Genomic DNA, 21,436 nt, shown 5'->3' with positions numbered 1-21,436 from the left:
TGCTAATTAATCATTTAGTTTGTGTATGTTTTGTTAATGGAAAAAATCCCTGATTAATCAGAGAATCAAAAATGAATATTGTCTTGGTTTTTTACTCATTTATGAGCGTAAACTGAATTTCTTTGGGTTGTAGACAAAACAAAACATTTTAGTATGCCATGTTGGACTTTATAAAACACAGATTACATTTTTTTGTCTTTTATAACTATTTCTAGACCAAATTAATAAAGAAAACGACTGACATATTAATCAGTAATGAATGAAAACACAACAATCCCTAAAGGACAGCACAATGACGTGTTGTTTCATGCAGTAAAATTTATATAGATATTTAACGGATCCGAACCTGGAAGCCAGGAGCTCCAGAAGCTCCCTGCTCTCCCTTCTCACCAGGGCCGCCCTATACCAAGACAGAAAGAGGAGTTATTTGAGTTAAAATGGCACTGTGATGGTTATTGTAACAAAATCATATGAAAATGTTGCTTTTGGATGTTGAGATCCACTCATGTGATGTATGTAAGGACACTTACAGCAGGTCCAGTGGCGCCAGTGGCTCCATTGTTGCCATCAGGTCCAGGGGCTCCCTAAACACAAACATAGCAACAAGATGCCATGTAATAACTGACAAGTGAAGAAGTACGTTGATGGGCAAATTATATGGATGTTTAGTTTTTCTATATTATTATATTATGTGCTTTTATTGACTTACTCTCAGTCCACTGGGTCCAGTGGCTCCCTTGTCTCCAGGCTTGCCAGGGTCGCCCTAAGGTAAAAAACAGGTTAAATACAGGTTGTGGTAAAAGTTGAAAAACAGAAAAGAATGTAGCTCTAATTGCTTTAAATGGGTCTAGCTTCATTTGTGCTTACAGAAGCTCCTTTGGGTCCAGGGAAACCAATGTTTCCGGGCTGGCCTCTGGGTCCAGTTGGGCCAGGAGGTCCAGTGCGGCCATCTTGTCCAGCAGGACCCTGGAGCAGGAAACAAAAGGGCAGCACAATGAGACCGCCATAAATGCATGTATTTGTAAGTAAATGTCTGCAAGAATAACAAAAATGAATTCTATCCTAGAGCAAGATTCAGGTTTACTCACAGCAGGTCCCTCCTTTCCTGGGGGTCCAGAGCTTCCAGGGCTTCCGGGGAGACCCTATGAAAAATAAACATTGATTTGTCATGTAGATGTAAGTATGTCATTAATTTATAATTTTATAATTGACTTCTTTCACCCAAAATTTTCAGTCAGGTACTAAACCCCTGATAGCATTACTGCTGTAACCTGTTCCATTTGCTTCAGGCCTCTTTAGCCTTTATGGTGTTTATGATTTTTTACTTACACAGATATTAGATCAACTGCTGTTCAAAAACAGGAATTAGCAAAAGACTCACCCTGAGTCCAGCGGGTCCAGGCTCACCAGCACGGCCAGCATCTCCGGGGGGTCCACGAGGTCCAGCGGAACCAGTAGAACCACGAGCACCAGGCATACCCTATGGGAAGGATGGAAGACACAAATTATTAGGAGAAAATTTCACCATGTGACTAAATGTTGGCTGTGTTCGGAAATGAAAGAAGTTTTCTTATTGAATACTTACAATGGGGCCAGTTCTTCCCTCAGCACCAGGCATACCACGGCTGCCAGGAGCGCCCTACAGGAGACACACAGGCATTAATAGCTGATCCTGGTAACATGCTATGGAATCAGGAGGTTAAAGTATGGTTGAAACCTGACTGTAAAGATGGCGGTCTGGTACTCACTCTAGCTCCACGGTTTCCAGCAGGGCCAGTGGCACCGAGCTCACCAGAAGGTCCTCTCTTGCCCTCCTCACCCTGAGGTCCGGGGGCTCCCTGAGGTCCAGAGTTACCCTGAGGAAGGCAACAGAGGTGTTGATGACAACGGTCATAAACTGTGTATGCAGAGATTTTCAGAGGTGAAAATTTTAATGAATGAATTCAAATAGGATGTGAACTTACAGGCTCTCCTTTGGGTCCACCATCTCCCTTAACACCCTGAGTACCAGGATCTCCCTAAAATAGATAGAGATAAACAGATGCAATTAATCAAAAGAGCAACACCTGCGTACTGTGATACACATGGTGATGGTGCTTCATCGTGTTTACTGGTGCTTTTGTGTGGCTTGTATACTCACAGCCAGGCCTCTAGGTCCAGTAGCACCCTGAGGTCCCTGGGGTCCAGGTCCTCCTCTTGGTCCAGGGAAGCCAGGAGCTCCAGCAACACCGGGGGTACCCTAAACAACAGACATGACAGCCAGGTCAGCATCATGTTATATCGCCTTATTCTTTCTGACCATATTTTACACCAGAATAAAAAAGTGCACCTTTCTATTAGAGTGGTTAAATCATGTTCTGTGATCGAAACTATCTGATTCTGTGTTGTGTACCGCACAGTATATATGATTTACAGATTGCTGGTACCTCTATGCGACTCTAGATAAGCTTTGGCCTATGTGCTTCTAGTCAAATTAGAATACTTACAGCAGCTCCCTTGGCTCCGTTCAGGCCATTAGCACCAGGGTTACCCTAGAGGGAAAGCACAAGAAATAATACATTTATTGACAAAAGTCAACATCTCAGAGTTTCAGAATTGACTAATGAAGTCTGGAAAGCCATATCTCTTTAAATATCAGGATGAAATCAAAGATGTAAAGTCAACTCAAGGACTAATAATAGTTCCAGGCCTGCATACAGGTGTCAAGAAAATTAGCAGGGCAGCAACATCTTTGTATACTTACAGTAGGACCAACGGGGCCAACAGCACCATTAGGTCCGGGCTCTCCTCTAGATCCCTGAGGTCCACTTGGGCCAGTAGCTCCAGCAGGTCCAATCTCTCCCTGTCAATGACAGAAATACATCCTCAGTCAAGCAATGTATCAGTGTTATTTGTGTTTCACTGATATCACATGTAAAATCCTATTGCTGCTCTGTCTGTGTCAGTGTTTGGATTTGCATTTAAGTGGACAGCTATAAATGAAAATCTGAGGTGTTAAAATGAAAGTTCTTTTAATGTCAAAAACAGTTCGGGGTGCCTGGACCTCTTAAATATGTCATTAATTCCCTTGGGGATACTTTGTGAGAAGACATCAGGATGAGTTTAGATTTCAGCCAGATGTATTGACTTTATGTCAATAAAAACTGTCTCTTGTTCGGATCCTAAACATGAAACTCTCTGGAAAGGTTTGCAACAAAAGTTGATTTCACACGTACCTTGGGGCCGGGGCCACCGGGGAAACCTGGGGGACCAGCAGCACCGAGGGGACCCTGGATGAAGGAGGAGCAGACGGGATGTTAGAATACAGGCCAAAGTTCATGTGAAGGTCAAAAACTGACATGGACAAGGTATGACATTACACATCATGATTTATTAATAATAGTCAGAGAGAGTTCTAAAGTTAACGATGATAAAGGGGTTTAAAGGGCAGATACTTACGGCAGGGCCAGCGGGTCCAATGTTGCCATCAGCACCACGAGCACCAGCGGGGCCAGCAGGGCCAGCACGACCTCTCTCACCAGGCAGACCACGAGATCCCTGAAGACAAGACACACAACATTATGTTCACTGCATACAGGTGGCAAAAAAACAAGAAAAATGAGTTCAAACACATCCACCTTAGCTGTGATAACCTAACAAAAGAGTATACACAAGCTTATATAAATACTGTATTCCCATCGTTTTGCATAGGCTAAACATGCTTAATATTGATAGTAAGTGTCATAAGAATCAAAGTAAGATGGTTTTGTGCATTAAAAGTAAATCTTGAGCTTAATCAGAAACTTACAGCCAGTCCAGGACTTCCAGCAGCTCCGTGGGCACCAGGCTCACCCTATAGGAGAGGCAGGAAAGGGATATGATGAGGTATCTGGACGTGTTGCAAGGTTATAGGTTAGCAGGTCAAAGAAACAGACGTCTGTGAAAAATGTGTATTTTCAAATTTACAGCTCACTGTTCAATTCAAAAGAGTAACTGTGTACTCTTGTTTTCTTTCAAGTAGGTGGACGGCAAAGATTAACAATAAAGGAGTAACAGAAACCATGAACCAGTTGTTGATGCAGTCATAGGGATGTTAGAAGATGCTTTACCTTGGGGCCAGCGGCACCAGGCTCTCCCTTGCGTCCATCCAGACCAGTGTAACCCTGAAACATAGAAGTGCAGTGATGATGTCTACAGAGAGGTTACATATAAGTTAATGTATGTCAAAAAAAAAAAAAAAAGACAAAAAATGCACAGCACTGCTCTGGAGATTAATATAAAATGAAGGGACATTGAAACCGGGGGTATCGTGAGTAGGAAAAGATTAATGTTACAGTAGACAATGCAGGGTTTCAAGGAAATAAGTTTGTGGGTCAGCAAGACATAAGCTTGTCTGAGTTCTGTTACTAGGTCACATGGCAGAGGAGTCATTCAAAACATCAAATGAAGTAAAACGTGGTTTCATTCCAATCTTCAAATCTGGCTGTAGCTTATATTGAGAGCACTTTCTGTTCCTAACAGCCTCAAAGATGTCAGAGGTAAAGTTTTCTGGCAATCCAGTCATTTTCAAGTTAAAAAAAGGGCTAAAAACTTCAGGGGTGCAGGAGGTTAGATCCATATTCACTCCCAGTGGTGCTCATTATAGGACACGATGCTCCATAATGTTTAAATCCACTTTCTACACAGCACAGGCGTGTCTTTTCCTCCACTGTATTCTGCTTTGAAGCAATTGTTTTTCAAGTCGGTGGAACTGAGGTGAGCAGGTGAAGTTGAGGTCAAGCAGAGGAAAAGATGGACACTCACTCTGTGTCCCTTCATTCCTGGAAGTCCAGGGGTTCCGGGGAATCCGCGAGCACCCTGGAAATCAAAAAGAGGAAATATTACTCACATATACTTCACATGTGCAATACAAACGTAAGGTAATATCTGTTTGTGGTCTGTTGTCAATGTCCATGTTTTGGTGCAAATCTCTTACCTGAGGTCCGGCTGTACCTCTGTCTCCAGGCTTGCCAGGTCTGCCATTGTTACCCTGTGAGTCAATGAAATAGATTTAATATTTAAACAAGAAACTACAACAGCAACTCAAAAAGTGCTTGTAAAAAATGTGTACGTACGTCCTCTCCAGCTTTGCCAGGAGGTCCAGGGGGACCACGAGCACCAACGGGGCCCTGGGAAAGAAAACAAGAGCAGGAGAGTTGAACTTTCAAGATGGCATCAAATGAGTATGTCTGAAAAGAGAGGCGATCTCAAATCAATCAATAATAATCTGAAACTGTGAATAATTTATAGGATGATCTTACAGTCTGTCCGGGCTCTCCGGGCTCACCAGCATGTCCGGTGTGTCCCTGGGGTCCCTGTTCAATGAGAGGAGGCAAAGAAATCAGTCATAATGTAAAGAGAATAAAAACAGATCATTTTGTAGGGTCAATTTTAGTGGGTGTTTGCCCTTACAGGGGGTCCAGGAGGTCCGGGAGGGCCTCTTGCACCCATCATGCCCTGAGGAGGAGAAATAAGTTAACAATCAACCCTCAAATGTCTGGAAATGAGTGTTACAGTGTTATTCATATTAATACATGTTTATGTGCATGTTGTGTTGTGTTGTGTTGGGAGAAAGGAAGGGGCCCTCACCATGGGTCCGGGGCCGGGATCAGGAGCTTTTGCACCATCATACTGAGCAGCAAAGTTCTGTTAAAAAAAAAAAAACAAAAAACAACAGATGAATCACACTGACAAATATCTGCGTAAATACTGATAAACCCGTAATAAAATAGAATATTAGTACTATTAGACAAGTAAAGTATTCCCCTAATTCAAATACAGTAAATAGCAGTGATTATTGCAGTTTCACTAGTTCAATTTTGTGTCACAAAAACCAAATCATTAAAACATATGACAAAAAATATTTTCACGCATATCACAATTGATACTTGTTTGATAAATCTGAACTTGAGTCACCACACCGTAAACTGGAAGTGGCCTCTGAATAGTTTTTTTAAGGTCAGTGGACTAGAGAATATATTTAAATAGTGCACCGATAGTGACCTAATTCTGCATAAGAGGTCAAATGGGTGGAGGACAAAAGGTCAAAGGTCACAGAGTTACTACATCATAAAGCAATGAGGTCAACAGAGGTCAGCAAATAAAATCCAGTATGTCTTTTATGGAACTTGTCAGGGAGAATGCCAAAGGTAAATCAAATTCTATACGTTCATCGTTCTGCACAGTTTGAGTCACAAGAAACATCCAAAGTCCTTTTACAGCCGGTACACACAGTCAGTCACAACTTCAACACATCTGGGCCACATTTACAATAAACAAGGTCAATGCATGCGACTTATTTTGTAAGTATAAACAGTGGACTTACTCCTCCAAGTCCAGGGGGACCAGGGGGGCCAGGGGGGCCGGGGAGTCCGGGTTTGCCATCTTTTCCATTAGGGCCCTGAGGACCCTGTAAAACACAGACGACATCAGTGTTATTAAATGATCAGCAGCTTATACTTGAGGCCAATTTTGCAGGAAAGTCTCATGTGTTGTGATTCTCAAATTCTATTTCATATGTAAATCAATATGATGAATACACATAAAGCTGAACTACTGATGTAGCAAATTATGTTTCTCTAGAATATAATAAGTGGGCTGAATTTCTGAAATAGAAAATAAACGTAAAAAGCAATAAAATACATCAAGTCAGTCCCTGATATCATCTATCATATCTGTTCCCGTTAATACATACTATCATGAAGGGCTAAGACTCGGGCTAATGGTGATGTAAACAGAGGGGTGTGGCCTACTGAGGTTGAAAGGTCACATGATGTCAACAAACACTTTGCCAAAGGTGCTTCATAAATATCATATCATTAAAAACTTCAATTACATATTGGCTTATTTGATCAACGGAAGCAGAGTTTCACTTCAGCTTACCCTGTCACCTCGAGGTCCTTTGTCTCCTCTGGGACCCTGCAGCACAGAAAGCACCCAGTCAGACCAAAACACAGAGCAGATGGCTCAGTTTGTTGCTTTAGCAATGTGTCAGCTTCAAACTATTCCTCTCGCAAAAAACAGGCCACTGCATCTAATCTAAACCACACTAAATGTAGCTAAAGAAAATCAAAAACCAGATTTGAATTATATCCAAACGATCTGGTGTGTGTTAGTATCAGCAAAATGTGTAAATAAACCAACTTGACCTTACAGTAAGAGGACAAGCAAGTTAAAACACATTACAGACCAAACATCACAATAATGCTGCTTGATATTTTCTAATCCTGACTGTGCTCCATGTGTCTGATATGCCACACTCTGGGTGCTACATGACATATAAGAACAACATTATGAGCTCACCTTGACGCTTCCCTAAACAGAAAAGAAGATAAATAAATGTAAGATTTATTTACTCAGTCTTTTCAGGGTTTCGCACATCGTTCCATGCGTCGGCTGCATTAAGCATTCGGCTTTGTTTTCTAGTCCATAAGCGTAATAATGAGTGGCTAGTGTAAAAAACCAAAACGCTCAACATGCAGAAACACCATTAGAATGACATATAAAACATGCTTGTGCAGATATAAGAATGAATATGAGAACACAGCAGAGCGATGTGCATGTTGGATAACTGATAAATAAGTGCACAGAGACGCTGAGAGGCAACATAAAGCTTTCCAAACCAGATCTCTTAGCAGAAAGAGCATCTTAGTCCAATAATGGAACAAATGGCTTTCTGACAGAACCAAATATTGTCCCTTAAAATGCTGCTGCTGAAGCTGCAAACACCATGCTGACAGGTGTTTCCTTTTAGCCAATCTCAAATATGAGCAGAGGTATTTAATCATAGGAGATCCAGGTACTGTATTCTTATAGTACACTCATCAGTTAAGTGCAAAAATCTTCTACTTTCACTGCTCTGAGACCAGGTTTCTGTTCTTAAATCAAATTCAGATCAAGGGGCAGAGGAAGACTCCAAACTGATCCAAAGCCAGCTGTTAGGGGCAAACCTCCCTCTGCCCCCTCTCCACTGTCCTCAGAAAGGATCCTTTGTACCAGGCCCCACGGGTGCCTCAGCTCAGCGGTTTTAGCTTTCATTGACACAAACTTTAGCCAATAGGACCCTCACCTATTCATTCACAGGAAGGGAGCAAACTGCAAGAAATAACTTCCTAAATTCCTAAATGAAACGCTCTGCCATAGCTGAGATTGCTCTCGTGGTCAAGGATGATCGAGACCCTCTTTCGCTGGATGTTACGCAGGTTTTGGAAGAAAAAAGGCAGTGATAAGGTAAAGCTATCTTTAAGATGTACAGTATTGTTTTCGTGACAGCATGCATGTGTACTAACCGCGTCTGTGGCATCACGGAGATGATGGGGAGGAAGAGGCAGAAGAAGAGGGCAGGGAGACAAAAGGGAATACTCCGTTAGAACATTGTAAGCATTTTAGGGCAAAACCTGAAAAAGAAACAAAGTAATTTCCATCCATCTATATTCTGGCTCAATGTCTAAACCACTTCTTCATTACATTTTCCTCTGCATGACAAAAAAAAAAAGCCTGGAAAAGCAAACACACTGGCCTAGAAACGACATCTTTCTGCACAACTAAGATTGCATGTGTTCATGTAGGAAATTAAACCGTATTAAAGTCGGTGCTGCCACATCTGAAACAAACTGCAGAGGATATTTAATGTGAAATACAAAGTTGAGCTTTTTGTGCATTCTCGTAACTTTCTTCTGATGCACAAACACTGTTCTACAGCTTGGGACTATTTACACTCATCACCTGTATTTGGAAATGTGGATTAAATTCTTCAGTTGCATCTAAAACTATTCCAGCTACTGTGCTAACGTCCTGCTTGCTCTGTGACATGTCTCAGCCCAAGTTTAAGTGTAGCTGAGGGCCACGTCTGCACAGTTTGTGAATCATAGCAAACCTCTTTAAACTGTCTAGCTGTGTAATGAATGTGAATCTCACTGCTGCAGCATTCCAGATATTAAGGCTCCAGCTGCTAACAGGCCTGAGCAGGTACTTCATGCCCTTGGGACAGACATAGCTGAGCTGCTACTGCAAACAGCAACTACATAATCTGTGATGTGGATGTATTGATGTTAGTTTAGCTGCACTGATGTTTAAAAGTGGATTTTGTATTGTTTGAAAATAGTAAATTCAGGTCTGGTCTTATCACTGAATTCTTCACCGGCTGCTGACGTTTGTATCTTTCATCTGATCTGTGCTGCAGGTGAACATCGGCTGCCCTCTTTGAATCTGGACCAGCTGATCTTGGCTGAATTTGGCAGGCTGAGACCTCCCCATGAACTCTATGTCCAATCTAGACCACAAGGTGGGGCTGTCAGAGGCTCAAAACGTGGGTGAGACTATTTATTTTACCATTTTATGGAATATAATAATATAAAAGTCAAGAAGCTTCAACTTCAATGCATATCTTGCAAGATTATATTTAAACTGTTCTTTAGTTTGACCTATATTCAGCAATACTGGCAATAACTTCAACAAAAGTTACAAAAAAGACTACTTTAAAGACCTAAGAATATTTAATATAGTTTAATGGATTTTAGTATCATTTCTGCTTTAGCTTTGATAAAAGTTTTGAATGTTTAAGAGGGAAAAATCAAATCGGTGCCAAGTAGATGTTTGCATCCACAGCCACCAGGGGGAGACATTGCAGTTTCCTATAATAAAGCTTCATTCCCTGGACGTCTGGATGGAACAATGTGTACAACGCCCCACAAAGCTTTTCATCCTACTTCTAAAAGAAAATCCACATTTGGCCTATTTTCATTACTCCACATGCATTAAAAGTTTTGAAAAGACAATACGCCGCCTACTTCAACGTCTCTTTCAAAGTGAGAAAACTTTTTTTTCTTTTTCTTTCAGCAGTCTCCCTCTCGGAAACTAATCAAATCATGATAATTGTATCCTTGGAAAAGGAAAAAAAAAAAAAAAATTGAAGAATCCTCTGCATGAGCTCAATCCGTCTGAGTTTTATTCAGCAGTGCTTAGAGCTGTCTTCGGGTTGATGTAAGTCCCAAACAAAAGCCAAAAAGATCCTCAAGCAGTGGGACCAGAAAAAAAATATCCATCACAGACAAAAAGAGCAGATATTCAAACTTACATTGACATGATGCTAGGTATGAAGTTACTGCAAGCAGCAACAGAATCCGGGTATCCACAAAGCTGAGCATGTCTAAGCAGACATGCAGACTCCTTGTGCTGCTGAGCCCCTGTTTTTAAACCACCTTCAAGCAGGCATACAGTTGTGGTGACGCGAGTAACTCCAAACTAAGCAGAAACCTGCTGCCGTGATGCTAGAATAATAAAGTTCTATCAGGCCTATTTATACGGCAGGAGGGTCCCTGGTCTGCGTGTCAAAAGTCAGCCCACCGACCAATGAGAGGAGAGAAACCCAATCTGACTCCCATCCCTCCGCAGCTCGGAGTCAGTCATGTGGTCCTGCATCTCCCTGCCTCCTCTCCACCAGAACGCGTTTGGCAAAGCTTTGGCGATGATGACGAGTGCAACGTTTTAATTAGATCCATTCTTTTTGAGGACGTGGACAGCGTCGAGGTTTAAAAGAGAGAAGAAGGCCTACGTTTTTTCTCTTTTTACGGGTTGCAGTGAATCCGGAGTGTCAGTACTGAGATACGGGCGCCGGGCATTCAACCCTGCGCGCAGTTTGGGTTCGTGCGTAAAATGTGTCCGATTTGGTGTGCGTTTTTTGGGCATCATTTGGCACCGAGTGGACCTGGGTCCTTCTCTTCTACGTTGGATTTTATAGACAAAATTTCTTATATTTAATTTGTTCAGTTGTCGATCTAGCCTGTCGGAGTTTATTTGGAGTGGACTCATATTGTGCCACTTTTACGCACTGATTTATGGAAAAAAAATACGGTACCTGAGCCTCCATTTCCATTGCTTTGGAAGGCAATCTAGTGACGTTTTTTTCTATTTCGTATTACATGTAACTGAAACCAATCAGATTTTATGTCATATTTTATTTCTCCTTTCAAAGACATGCATTTCCCAAACACTTTCCACAGTGTTTCAAAATAAGTGTTTTCTTTCCCACATCTGGACCTTCTGCCCAAGTTCTAAACACTTCACATCTGCCAGAGTTGCTGGATTTACAATAAACCAAAAGTGCTTAAGCATTTACTCTACAAAATCTATCGGTGGAATGCAGTGGTTCACATAAAATGCACAAACACTGCTGGAGCTTCAGACTGACAAAAGGCAGGTGTGAGGAGAGATTTAGTTTCAACCTCTCTCTCTTTCTCTCTATGAGCAGCTCTTACCTGCCCACATGACCAGACATGTCATCTACTCTACTACTACTACTTCAAATACACTCAGCCCGACCCTCATACTGCCATATATCACACACTCACGATCCGTTCTAGTGATCAAAGAGCACAGCACGAACAGTTTTCTATCGTACCTTATTGTCGAATCTTCATGAAGGCAATGTTTAACTACCATCATTTCTTGAGCATCCATGAATAAGACACCAATAAGGAATATATAGGGTGAGGTTAATTTCACCTATGTGGCACAGTTTGGGCAGCTGTGTGTCTTAGCATATAAAGGTTTGTGGAGTAAACCCATGTAGTCACTGAATGTGATTTTACTGTCGCTTTAAATCGTATTCTGTGCCCCTTCAAAGAGACTTTTGAATCACAAATGCTCAGTCTGTTGAGCTTGAAAGGACACTTTACTGGGTTTTTACACTTTATACAGTAACAATCACATATTTTACAGCTTATGTTGATGAATATCTTGTGTCTAAATAATCCTAAAGCTCCTTTTGTGCAACAAATTGTAGTACATTCCCATCTCAGTGTCCATTAACCCACTCAGAATGACTATTGAGACATTATAGGGGCTACTAGGGTTACATCCTGGCTCATTCTGCAACAGTCTACTCATCTATCCCAAATAACTGCACAGCTCTTCCTTTCCTCCAACCCATGAGCAGGCCTGTTATCTTTCCTCACCCCTGTGCACCAGGAAAAAAAAAAAAAAATTGGTGGACCCTCTCCGACAACTTCACCTCAAGTCTTTCCCCGAGTCAAACTAGAGAGATAGACGGAGGGGGAAAGAAGAGGAGGTGGAGCAAGAGAGATGAAATGTGTTTTAAAGATGGCACAGCTCCCACTCGCTGCAGAGTTACATTCTCATGTTTGCTGAGGAGCCTTGAAGTAGCTGGAGGAGAGACAGGCGGCGGAGGAGGAAATCAAAGATGGCTGCAAAGCTCCACATCATCAGCCTTTTTTCTCTCCGTTCAACCGGGTTCCACATCAAACACTCTATTATGTGTTATCCTAGCAAATAGCTGCTCTGTGTGGACTTTAAAAAATCTGATTTGTTTTTGGAACTTTTATTAGAAGATTAGAAAAAAATGAGAAACGCAGTGCGTTTCTGAAAATTAAAGGTTATAACAGGGCAGCAAGCAAATGGTGCAGCAGCAGCTAAATGAAAACAACACTTTTTAATAAAAGGACAAAACTAATTTCAGCTTAAAACGGTCTTTAATGATAAGAAATTTTCCAGTGACTGTCAACACATGTTTCAACTGGCATTACTTAGAGCACATCAACCTTCTTTTCCTTGAGAGTATAAGATTGTTCTGTGGGTGAAGAGGTTTATTACTGGCAGCAGACAGGTAAATACAGTTACCAAACCTTACTCAGAAATGCTTCATTGTGCTTCCTGAGGAAACAGAAAAATCTGATAAGGCAGTGACACCTTCAAAGATTACTCCTTTCGTCATGCTTTTATTCATAGCAGAATGTCTCAGTTGTTAAGATTAACGTAGAAACTGAATTGATTCCTTTAAGATTCTCGGAAGCTTGTAAAAAAAATAATCTTGGGCCATTTTGAACCTGATTGTCTTCAGCTCTTCTCCTCTGCTGTCTCTCACAGTGCTGCCAGCTGGGCCCGCGGACAGATTCCTCCAGATGTGCTTCGCTCTGATTGGCTCTCTGAGCTGTTTCCTCACTGGCCTCAGTCACCCTGTGTCATATTTCAGCTTTGATACAGAGGTAGGTGCTAAGGATTCTGGGTGGAGCACATCTCTTCAGGCTGGAGTTGTCTGTCCACCTGTCAGCCAGCAGCACACAACTACTGAGACGAGCATGAAGCCAGATTTAGTCAGTGTATCTTGTTCAACTGCAGCTATGAATCACAGAAAAGACTAGAAACACATCTACTGAACGTTAGTATCTTCAATTGCAAAAGCTATTCATGCACAGTATACAAATATTCTGCACAGGAGTATTATAGAATCTTAGAAATGAAGCCTGCCACAGTGAAGTTTCCATTGTTTTCTGCAACAACATCCATAATTTTGGGGCTCAGATAGATGAGGTACAGTTTTACATGAGAAAGCCTTAAGGGTTACAAATTATAAAACGCTGCTGGTGTTCCAAGGACAAACTGACAAAATGTTTCAACTCCTTAAACGAGTGACGTGTCTCACCAGGAAAATACAATATTAATAGAAGCAAGACAATCCTATGATGGTCATGTCTCAATATCAGATTTAGTCCTTGGAATAGACTCAAGGATCTCAAACTCTGCTTCAAAGTGATATTTTTTCTTTTTATTCAATATATGGCTGCTTAACACATACAGAGGTGTTCAATCAGGTTGAAATGTGATGATTTTTAAGGTCATAGCACATGATTCATGGGCCATTATCATTTTTATCATTTACTGAGACCTGTCCCATCAAGATGGAATTCATTTAGTCATTCCAGTACGTTTTTATTTGATTTTATCATCAGTGTGTATAAACTGTGATACAGTTTTGAGTATTAAAGCCACACTGTGCCCGTTTTATTAGTGTCAAGCTCTGAGCCCACAGAGCTCAGACAGAGTTAACTGTATGAAATTTTCTTTAACTCCTTTAATCTGCAGGGTCTTTCACAGTACTTCCAAGAAGGGGTGACCTGATTCTGAATGATGATGTCTGTCTTCCTCTGGATTTTCAAACACCTACTTCTACTGTGAAATGAGGAGACTGGTATGGGCTTGTGGCCCACACACTCAGACACCAGCAGGAATCTGTAGAGGAGCTTCAGTAACGAAACAGAAAAAAGAGAGAGTTGGTAATTAAAGAGCAGCAGCACGCGCGCGCACACACACACACACACACACACACACACACACACACACACACACACACACACACACACACACACACACACACACACACACACACACACACACACACACACACACACACACAAGTATACACATTCGCAATCCTTTCACTCGCGGAAGCAAAGAGACGAAATAGAGATGAGAAAAGATCAAAATAATAAAATAATAGTCAAAGGTTGAAAGATAAAGAGAATGATGTATAAAAAGGTACAGAGACGCTGCCCTCTGTGATACACACTGAGATATAGGTACTAATTAAACAGGGCACTGCGCACACACACACACACACACACACACACACACACACACACACACACACACACACACACACACACACACACACACACACACACCAGACGTGCAGGGGCGGCTGAGGTTTTCAAATTACAGCTTATATTCCAGGCACTTCTTTTCTTTCTTTCTCTGCCCTGAACATTTGCAACAAACTTTCCACACAGGAGCAGACTACCGTACGAAAAACTGAACACTATGAAATTCAGCTCATCTATGATTAAAAAAAAAAAAATCTTTTGGTAAATACTGAATGATATTTTTATGAATCATCAGAGTCTTTAGATTTCTTACAACTTGGCAGCAATCATCAAAAAAAAAATCTTTTCTCCAAATACTCAACCACCAAATTTTGTTCGTCAAGCTTAACAGAATAAAAACATTGGTTGGTTAGCTTAGCATAAAGATTGGAAGCTATGGGGAAAAGAGCAAGACTCTGCCCAAAAGTTGCAAAACCACACCTTAAGACTATTTCTAAAGAGTAAATCTAAACTATCTTGTTTGAACAAGCACAAAAAAACCTGTAGTCTCCAAGTTAGATGCTTTCCTCAATTCTCCAGTATTTGTGATGTTAAACAATCCAGCTGCTGGTGGTTGCTTCATATCGAACATACTGACCCATTATCTAACCCTCAGCAAGAAAGTGCATAGGCATCACAAAGAATTAAACCAATCCTTTGCTGTTTTTCAAGTAATGTTATTCCACACTGTCTAAATCTACTATATACTCTATAATCTGGATTGACTTGTTCAACTGCAACCACTGTGGCCACAGGTGGTAGTCTCATACAGAGGCAATTTGTACACAGTGTCTCATGAGAGCAGAAATGTCACAACATTTGCCAACTGACGTGGTAATATGCACTGATCAGCCACAACATTAAAACTACTTACAGGTGAAGTAAATAATATTGATCATCCTGTCTCGTCGCAATGATCTGATGGGAAACCTTGGGTACAGGTACCACCCATCTAAACATTGTTCTAGACCAAACACAACCCACATGGCAGAAACCTCTCCATACAGGAGAATACACCATACAACACTACCAAATCTGCCCAGGAATGGCTTGAAGAACATAGGATAGAGCCCAAGGTGTTGACCAAGCCTCTGAACTCCCCAGATCTCAATCCAATCCAATCAAATATCTGCTAGATGTGCTGGAAAAAGCCAGATCCATGGACCTTATAACTTAGCTCAGTGTCCAGGTGCCAGAAACCACATGTCATTCCCAAAGCTCCTGTGTTCATACCCTGGATCAGAGCTGTCTTGGTGGCACAATGGGAACCTACACAATCCTAGTGGCTTTAATGTTATGGCTGATCGGTGCATGTTAAGGATTGTAGATACAGGCTGGTTGTTGAGCACCATTATGTTGGGTCATGTTAGTCTAAACTAATTAAAATCGGTGTGTTGAAACTCACTGCAATACCCATCTAAAGTTTGGAACTATTAACCTTTAGCAGCTGGTCATGACCTCAGATAGCCCCAGTTCAAGAACCACAACCCCTGAGTGTACTGAGGACACATAAAACACCGATAATGATGTTTTAAGGAGAAACTTGTGCTGTCGTAAGTTAGATAACCTCCCTTTAAAATCCAAATAACTGTCATTATTGGCTCCACCATACCATCAAACTGACACATTCCACAGGTGGTGTGCATCTTTTAACACCCATTTTCCCTAAATGTCACTTTATCGTTTGTATCTTTATAAGGTAAACGTATCAGCTGAAGTTGTCACATTTAGTTGTTCAAGGCAAAAGAGGAGATTTACAAAAAGGCAACAACATGAATAATTCTTTAGGTTTATTTTTGTATCATGGTGGTTGGATAAGCAGTCAAGCTCCCTCAAGATGGCAAGAAGTGACAGGAAAAGGGACTAAAGGCACTAAAAGTGTGGTTTTAGCCCAATTCATCCCGTGCCGCAACTTTCATCTCTACTCTACCCCCAGGAAGCTGCAGGCACTTGCACGAGTCTGTAAGTGCGGTGACAAAGGCAGGCTGGGTCAAAAGAATTCAGCTCCCTCGTAGACTCGACAGGCCTGAGCGCATATCAGCATGCTGAGGCCACCGGCATTATTCACCCTGCCGACTGACTCAGTAGCACCCGGAGAGGAAGGAACCGGGGAAGAACTAGTAAAAGACAGGCCAGGGTTTTTAAGGAGCCCTCATTTACTTTAAGTGCTTCAAATTATACAACGGCCCGGCCAAGTTTGTGATGTGTCTTTGTATATGTAACATTCCCCTGCCTTCTCTAGCTTTTCCTGTATCCCCTCCTACCCCACGTTTCTCATGTCATTTCAGTCAATCTCCGTCTTTGCGTTTCTTCCTCGCTGTCTGTCTCGACTCCCTCAGGGTCACCACATCTGCAGGCTGTTTCCACTGGAATATATTTCTTAGGCGTTTAGACTGTAGCTGCAAGGAGGCGGAGTTATTGAAGAGCTGGTCTAATGTCAGAATGGGAAAAGGGTGCAGAGAGGGAGTGTGGGGTCGGGGGAGAGTATAAATATGTGTCAGGAAACACAAGTGAGCATGGCGGAGAAGATGAGTCAGAGAAAGTTCCTTCTACTCAACAACACAGTCAAAAGAGTTTATTATTTAACCAAACTAAGTCTCTAATGAAATTTCAGTCCCTTTGTATTGAGCCTCAGAGGATATATCAAAACTGAAGTTGCCCTGAGAAGAATTTATGTCAATGAAAGAGCTAAAGAGGCGAGAAGGAACGTGAGAATCGCTAAAAAACATCCAAGTCAAGAGGATAAAAAATCAAAGTAGGGCACCTCCCTTGGCTGGGACCAACGTATGGTTGGATTTGCCTGTATGTCCACATGACTCACAGTCTGGTCAGCAAACGCATAATAAACGTGACAGAAATATCCCCACACAATGTCACCAGAGTCCACGGCAGGCAGCTAATTGCTAGATAGAGCTGGGTCGTGGTTTGAGAGAGGAAAAAAAAGGAGTCCAACTCATCGGAGTAGAGCAAATGGATATCCATATACTGTGTGTAGTTTTACTTTTTATCTTTTGAAATGCTACATCAAAATATAAACGGAACTGAGTTGTCAAGCCAATGGTTTGACAGTGTTTGGTCAAGATTTTGGTCGATTTTTGGTGGTTTACTAATGAGTTTATGTTTGCATATTCATAGTATTGCTTACTTTGAATATAATTCGAAATGTAGCTGCCATGTTTGTCAATGGCTCTGAATTGAAGACTATAATATTGCCAAAGTCCTTATAGGCAAGAATCCCCACTTGGCAACCATCTTGGTAAATTATCTGGCCAGTTATTTTGGGATAACAAGATCAAGTCTCTATCTAAATGAATAAGAGGAGAGTCATAATTGCAATTTCAATGGACATAAAAACTGCAAGTATATAATCATCAATTAAACCTGCTAAAAAAAAATAAATAAATAAAAAGTTTGGTGACTTTGCCCCGAAGTTCTACTTTTACATACTATGCATCTGTGCAGCTTCACAACACCATGCTAAAGTCAGCGCAACAACACAATTGGGTTATTATTTCCTGGTTCTGCTACCACAAAGTAGATGATTGGCTCGTTCGGGAGAGGGGCGGGATGTGTCGGATAAATGCCATCTTTGGCGTTGCAGGATTCTCCCGAAGATTTCTATGCTTTGTCTTTCGCTTATCCCATCTACAACATTACTTAAGAACTATATAGTTAACTTTGTTATTAAGGAAATCTTCCTGGCCAGTGCAAACCAGCAAATAAATTGCACTAAACCGCTAATTAATTTCTACTTTCTTGGCCACTATGGTACAGTTGATGCATGTTGTCCCTTAAAGTCAATAGAGAAGGATATTTGAAACAGTATTCATAGCATATTTCAATTAATAATTACATTGATATGTGAATATGTTAACTCCAGATTTAGCTTAATTCTTCCATTTCATAGCGCATTTTATGTCAAAGAGACATGTTTTTAAAGATTATCTTGGCCTTTGGCTTCACTTAGATGTGGAGAGATACAAGAAATGTGAGAAAGCTAGCAGTGGAATGACGTTTTAGTCAGGAAATCAAATCAGGGACTCCCTGCTTGGTGACATTTACACTTGTGTCATATGTGCTCTACAGCTATCAAGTCAATTCCAAAGATACATGTTAAGAGCATTAAAACTAAATTTCTGACTCAGTGCCTGGACAGTGTTAACTGGTTGGTCAGTCCAACACATCCAGACTGGGATATCTCAGCATTTATCCAATGAATATGTTTGGTATGCTATGCTGACGTGCTAAAATAAGATGGTGAACATGCCAAACATTTTATCTGTATGTTAACATTATGACTTTATATGATATTTCTGACAGTCAGGGCTGCTTGGATAGAGATAGAGACATGGTGGACTAAAATCCATATGTGTGAGGAGTAAGAATTTAACTGTCAACAATGATTATCTTTTGATAAATTCACAAAAAACTAAGCAAATAAACCACAACAAAACACAGAAGGACATTCTATCAGACACTTCATAGACAAAGGATGCATAGCAGACCTTCATATGCATATGCAGTAACGTTACACTTTTGGTGTCACTGCTACAGTTGCGAATATTCATCACGTGATGAATTCATTTTCTGGGTGAAGGTTGCTGTCAAACAGTTTTGCTGGAAAATGCATAAAAATGGAACCAAATGGTCCACTCACAAAGCATATTTGTATGATTTTTAAGTTTTCTGGGTCTTAACTACCTTGTTCTAATGGTTCAACTGAAGTTTGACATTTGTCTACAGTGAATTTTACACCGATAAATTGTCAGCTTGTGCTCATGAGAACGGTTCACATAGAACATGAGTGGGCTGCTATGTTGAGGGAATCAGCTGTATCTGATTAAATGGTGCAGGTGAATGATCCAAGCAGCCTTCCTCCAGTTCAGTGAAGTTGTTGCGCGCTGGCTGTTGAAGGGTTAAGCTGAGCTCAGCTATGGTGAGCAGAGGGGAGAGAACTGAAATCTTTTCCATATTACAGCACACATGAGGAACACATTTAAGTGAGTTCAGCTGTCCAGAGTCTCTCTCTCTCTCTCTCTCTCTCTCTGGCTGGTTTGGGGTAAGTTCAGCACAGCCGTATATCATTACACATCTGGGAAAATACACTCACAGCCCCGGATGACACACCAGAAAAAAGAGAGACAATGAGCTCCATCCCTAACCAACCTCGGTGGAAAACAGGTCTGAAAATGAAACGGAATGAGTAAAGGCAAACCAATGAACAAAGGATCCTGAATACTGCAGGATACCCAATAAAACTCACATTGAATGTGTTGGTGTGCAGCCAGCGGCGTCTTTGCACACTCAGAGAAAAAAGCCAGGCAAAACAAGTGAACAAGCAAAAACTGCGAAATAACCATTAACACTAATAGAAATCTGAGACCTCATTTTTTTAGTTCCTCCCATGAAGGCAGCTCCATTAACTCCACCTCTTTCAAATTTCTCCGGTTCCTGCAGTTTTATTTTGGTATGATGGATACCGACTGGCCGAGATTTCAGGAGGGAGGAATCTCTGCAGCTCTTTTTTCCAGTATGGAAAGTGTTGCTTCCCTTCAGCCCCAAGTCCACATACCACAATAATACTGCCTCCATCATCTCAACTACCTCTACATAGTTCTCTTTCCAGTTTAACACTGAAAATGCTACTGTTTCTTATCCTTTTCACTTCTCTTCATCCCTGTTTCTCTTCTTCAGCATACCCACAGATAAAGGTGAGAGTTCCTGATGGGTGGCAAACAAGAGTTATAGATGTGAGGTCAAAGTTAGAGGTGAAAAAAATCCTCTCTGAGTATTTGAAGGCCCACACATCTCAGCCCTCTCATGCCTGACCTCAAATCTAGCATGTCCTGTGAAAGGCAGAGGAGGTATTTAAGGGAATCCCAACACAAAACCTAAATTTTTCATCCGCTTCCACAGTTATATCAGTCCCGCCACGTGTTTTCAAATCTGCACATTTCACTGCATCGGCCGCTCCAAGGGCTTACAAGGATTGTTCTCTCAAAGGAACCAGAACACAGAGTGCAAAATTGAAAGTCTACACCTTTCTGTATCTCAGTGTCCCAGGTGTAGATTAAAAAAATACTTTCTGTGATGGTGTGGTACATTTCAAGCTAAAAGTAATCCGTTTTCTTTAGTATTTGCTCACACAGCCAGTGAGTTTTTGTCGAGGAGAACCTCAGGGCCTGGCTTCGCTTTACGACTACTGCCAGTCACCGTGACAACAAGGAAGTAAAATGACTCCTCCAGACCTCCTCCGCACTTGAATGATTTCACAGATGGGAAGGAAGAAAACGGTCTGCAAAACAGTTGGATCTTGTAAAGTCAGGAAAGACTTCTGATGCAGGACAAAAGTTTGCACTGATTTCATGTTGTTGTACAAACTTCAGCTTGGCAATGTGGGTTTTCATTCTGGCGGTAAATTCATTAATCAAGCTACGTATATGCCATACAAGACTGAAATCAAACATTTAAACACAATATGGAAAGCAGATTCAGGCCTAGTCCACACTTTTCTCAAAAAAGAAATTGTATATTCACATGAAAATGCAGCATCATGATACAAATGCCGCAAAATATCTGCACCAACTTCTAACCCGTGACCCAACCCGAGGTACACTGGAGCTCGGTTTGAAGATAAAGCTAAAGTTTACCTGAGTGGGAGCTGAATACCTTCAAAAATACTGTTTGTACTAGATTTGTTCCTCCTCCTGAATTTAAACACATGATAGTTTCTGAATTAAAGTATTTTGGTCAAGGTTTCAGTGGTATGACAGTTTCCATCAGTGAATGGAGCTAAGGAGGAAGTCCTGTTAACATGTCATCAGTCTCTTAGGTTTGATGATTATCTACGATATTTATAAGTGCAATCGTAGTTGTCATTCTGGTGCAATGACTGTGGACATTATGTGTAATATTTTATACAGTGGCTGCTGAGTTATACTGTTTGGTACAATGATAATAAAGCTTTATGATTCTGATTTTGA

The 21,436-nt window shown here is 41.2% G+C and overlaps 1 protein-coding gene and 1 long non-coding RNA gene across 3 annotated transcripts in view; one reads left to right on the top strand and one right to left on the bottom strand.

The window, feature by feature from the left end:
• Positions 1 to 10,290, bottom strand: part of col1a2 (collagen, type I, alpha 2) — a 19,050-nt gene extending 8,760 nt beyond the window's left edge. Inside the window, exons 1-26 of the mRNA XM_055017658.1 lie at positions 10,094 to 10,290; positions 8,935 to 8,936; positions 6,901 to 6,936; positions 6,344 to 6,427; positions 5,608 to 5,664; positions 5,431 to 5,475; positions 5,280 to 5,333; positions 5,094 to 5,147; positions 4,955 to 5,008; positions 4,783 to 4,836; positions 4,089 to 4,142; positions 3,788 to 3,832; positions 3,439 to 3,537; positions 3,216 to 3,269; positions 2,744 to 2,842; positions 2,487 to 2,531; positions 2,141 to 2,239; positions 1,965 to 2,018; positions 1,749 to 1,856; positions 1,586 to 1,639; positions 1,382 to 1,480; positions 1,089 to 1,142; positions 868 to 966; positions 710 to 763; positions 531 to 584; positions 347 to 400 (exon numbers count right to left, since the gene is read on the bottom strand). Of these exons, the coding sequence (XP_054873633.1) occupies positions 347 to 400; positions 531 to 584; positions 710 to 763; positions 868 to 966; positions 1,089 to 1,142; positions 1,382 to 1,480; positions 1,586 to 1,639; positions 1,749 to 1,856; positions 1,965 to 2,018; positions 2,141 to 2,239; positions 2,487 to 2,531; positions 2,744 to 2,842; positions 3,216 to 3,269; positions 3,439 to 3,537; positions 3,788 to 3,832; positions 4,089 to 4,142; positions 4,783 to 4,836; positions 4,955 to 5,008; positions 5,094 to 5,147; positions 5,280 to 5,333; positions 5,431 to 5,475; positions 5,608 to 5,664; positions 6,344 to 6,427; positions 6,901 to 6,936; positions 8,935 to 8,936; positions 10,094 to 10,163 (1,635 nt within the window). The 5' untranslated portion in view covers positions 10,164 to 10,290. The remainder of the gene's footprint in view (positions 1 to 346; positions 401 to 530; positions 585 to 709; positions 764 to 867; positions 967 to 1,088; positions 1,143 to 1,381; positions 1,481 to 1,585; positions 1,640 to 1,748; positions 1,857 to 1,964; positions 2,019 to 2,140; positions 2,240 to 2,486; positions 2,532 to 2,743; positions 2,843 to 3,215; positions 3,270 to 3,438; positions 3,538 to 3,787; positions 3,833 to 4,088; positions 4,143 to 4,782; positions 4,837 to 4,954; positions 5,009 to 5,093; positions 5,148 to 5,279; positions 5,334 to 5,430; positions 5,476 to 5,607; positions 5,665 to 6,343; positions 6,428 to 6,900; positions 6,937 to 8,934; positions 8,937 to 10,093) is intronic.
• LOC118470802 (uncharacterized) lies at positions 9,198 to 21,436 on the top strand. 2 transcript variants are annotated; one of them, XR_004847949.2, is made up of 3 exons: positions 9,198 to 9,325; positions 12,901 to 13,019; positions 13,897 to 21,436. It is a non-coding gene; the product is annotated as an uncharacterized LOC118470802 (long non-coding RNA). The 2 variants fall into 2 exon arrangements; XR_008604080.1 differs by having other exon boundaries at positions 9,198 to 9,329.

This window comes from Amphiprion ocellaris, chromosome 15 (genome assembly GCF_022539595.1).
Source record: "Amphiprion ocellaris isolate individual 3 ecotype Okinawa chromosome 15, ASM2253959v1, whole genome shotgun sequence".
NCBI lineage: Eukaryota > Metazoa > Chordata > Actinopteri > Pomacentridae > Amphiprion > Amphiprion ocellaris.
This window is presented reverse-complemented; position numbering and strand designations above follow the sequence as displayed.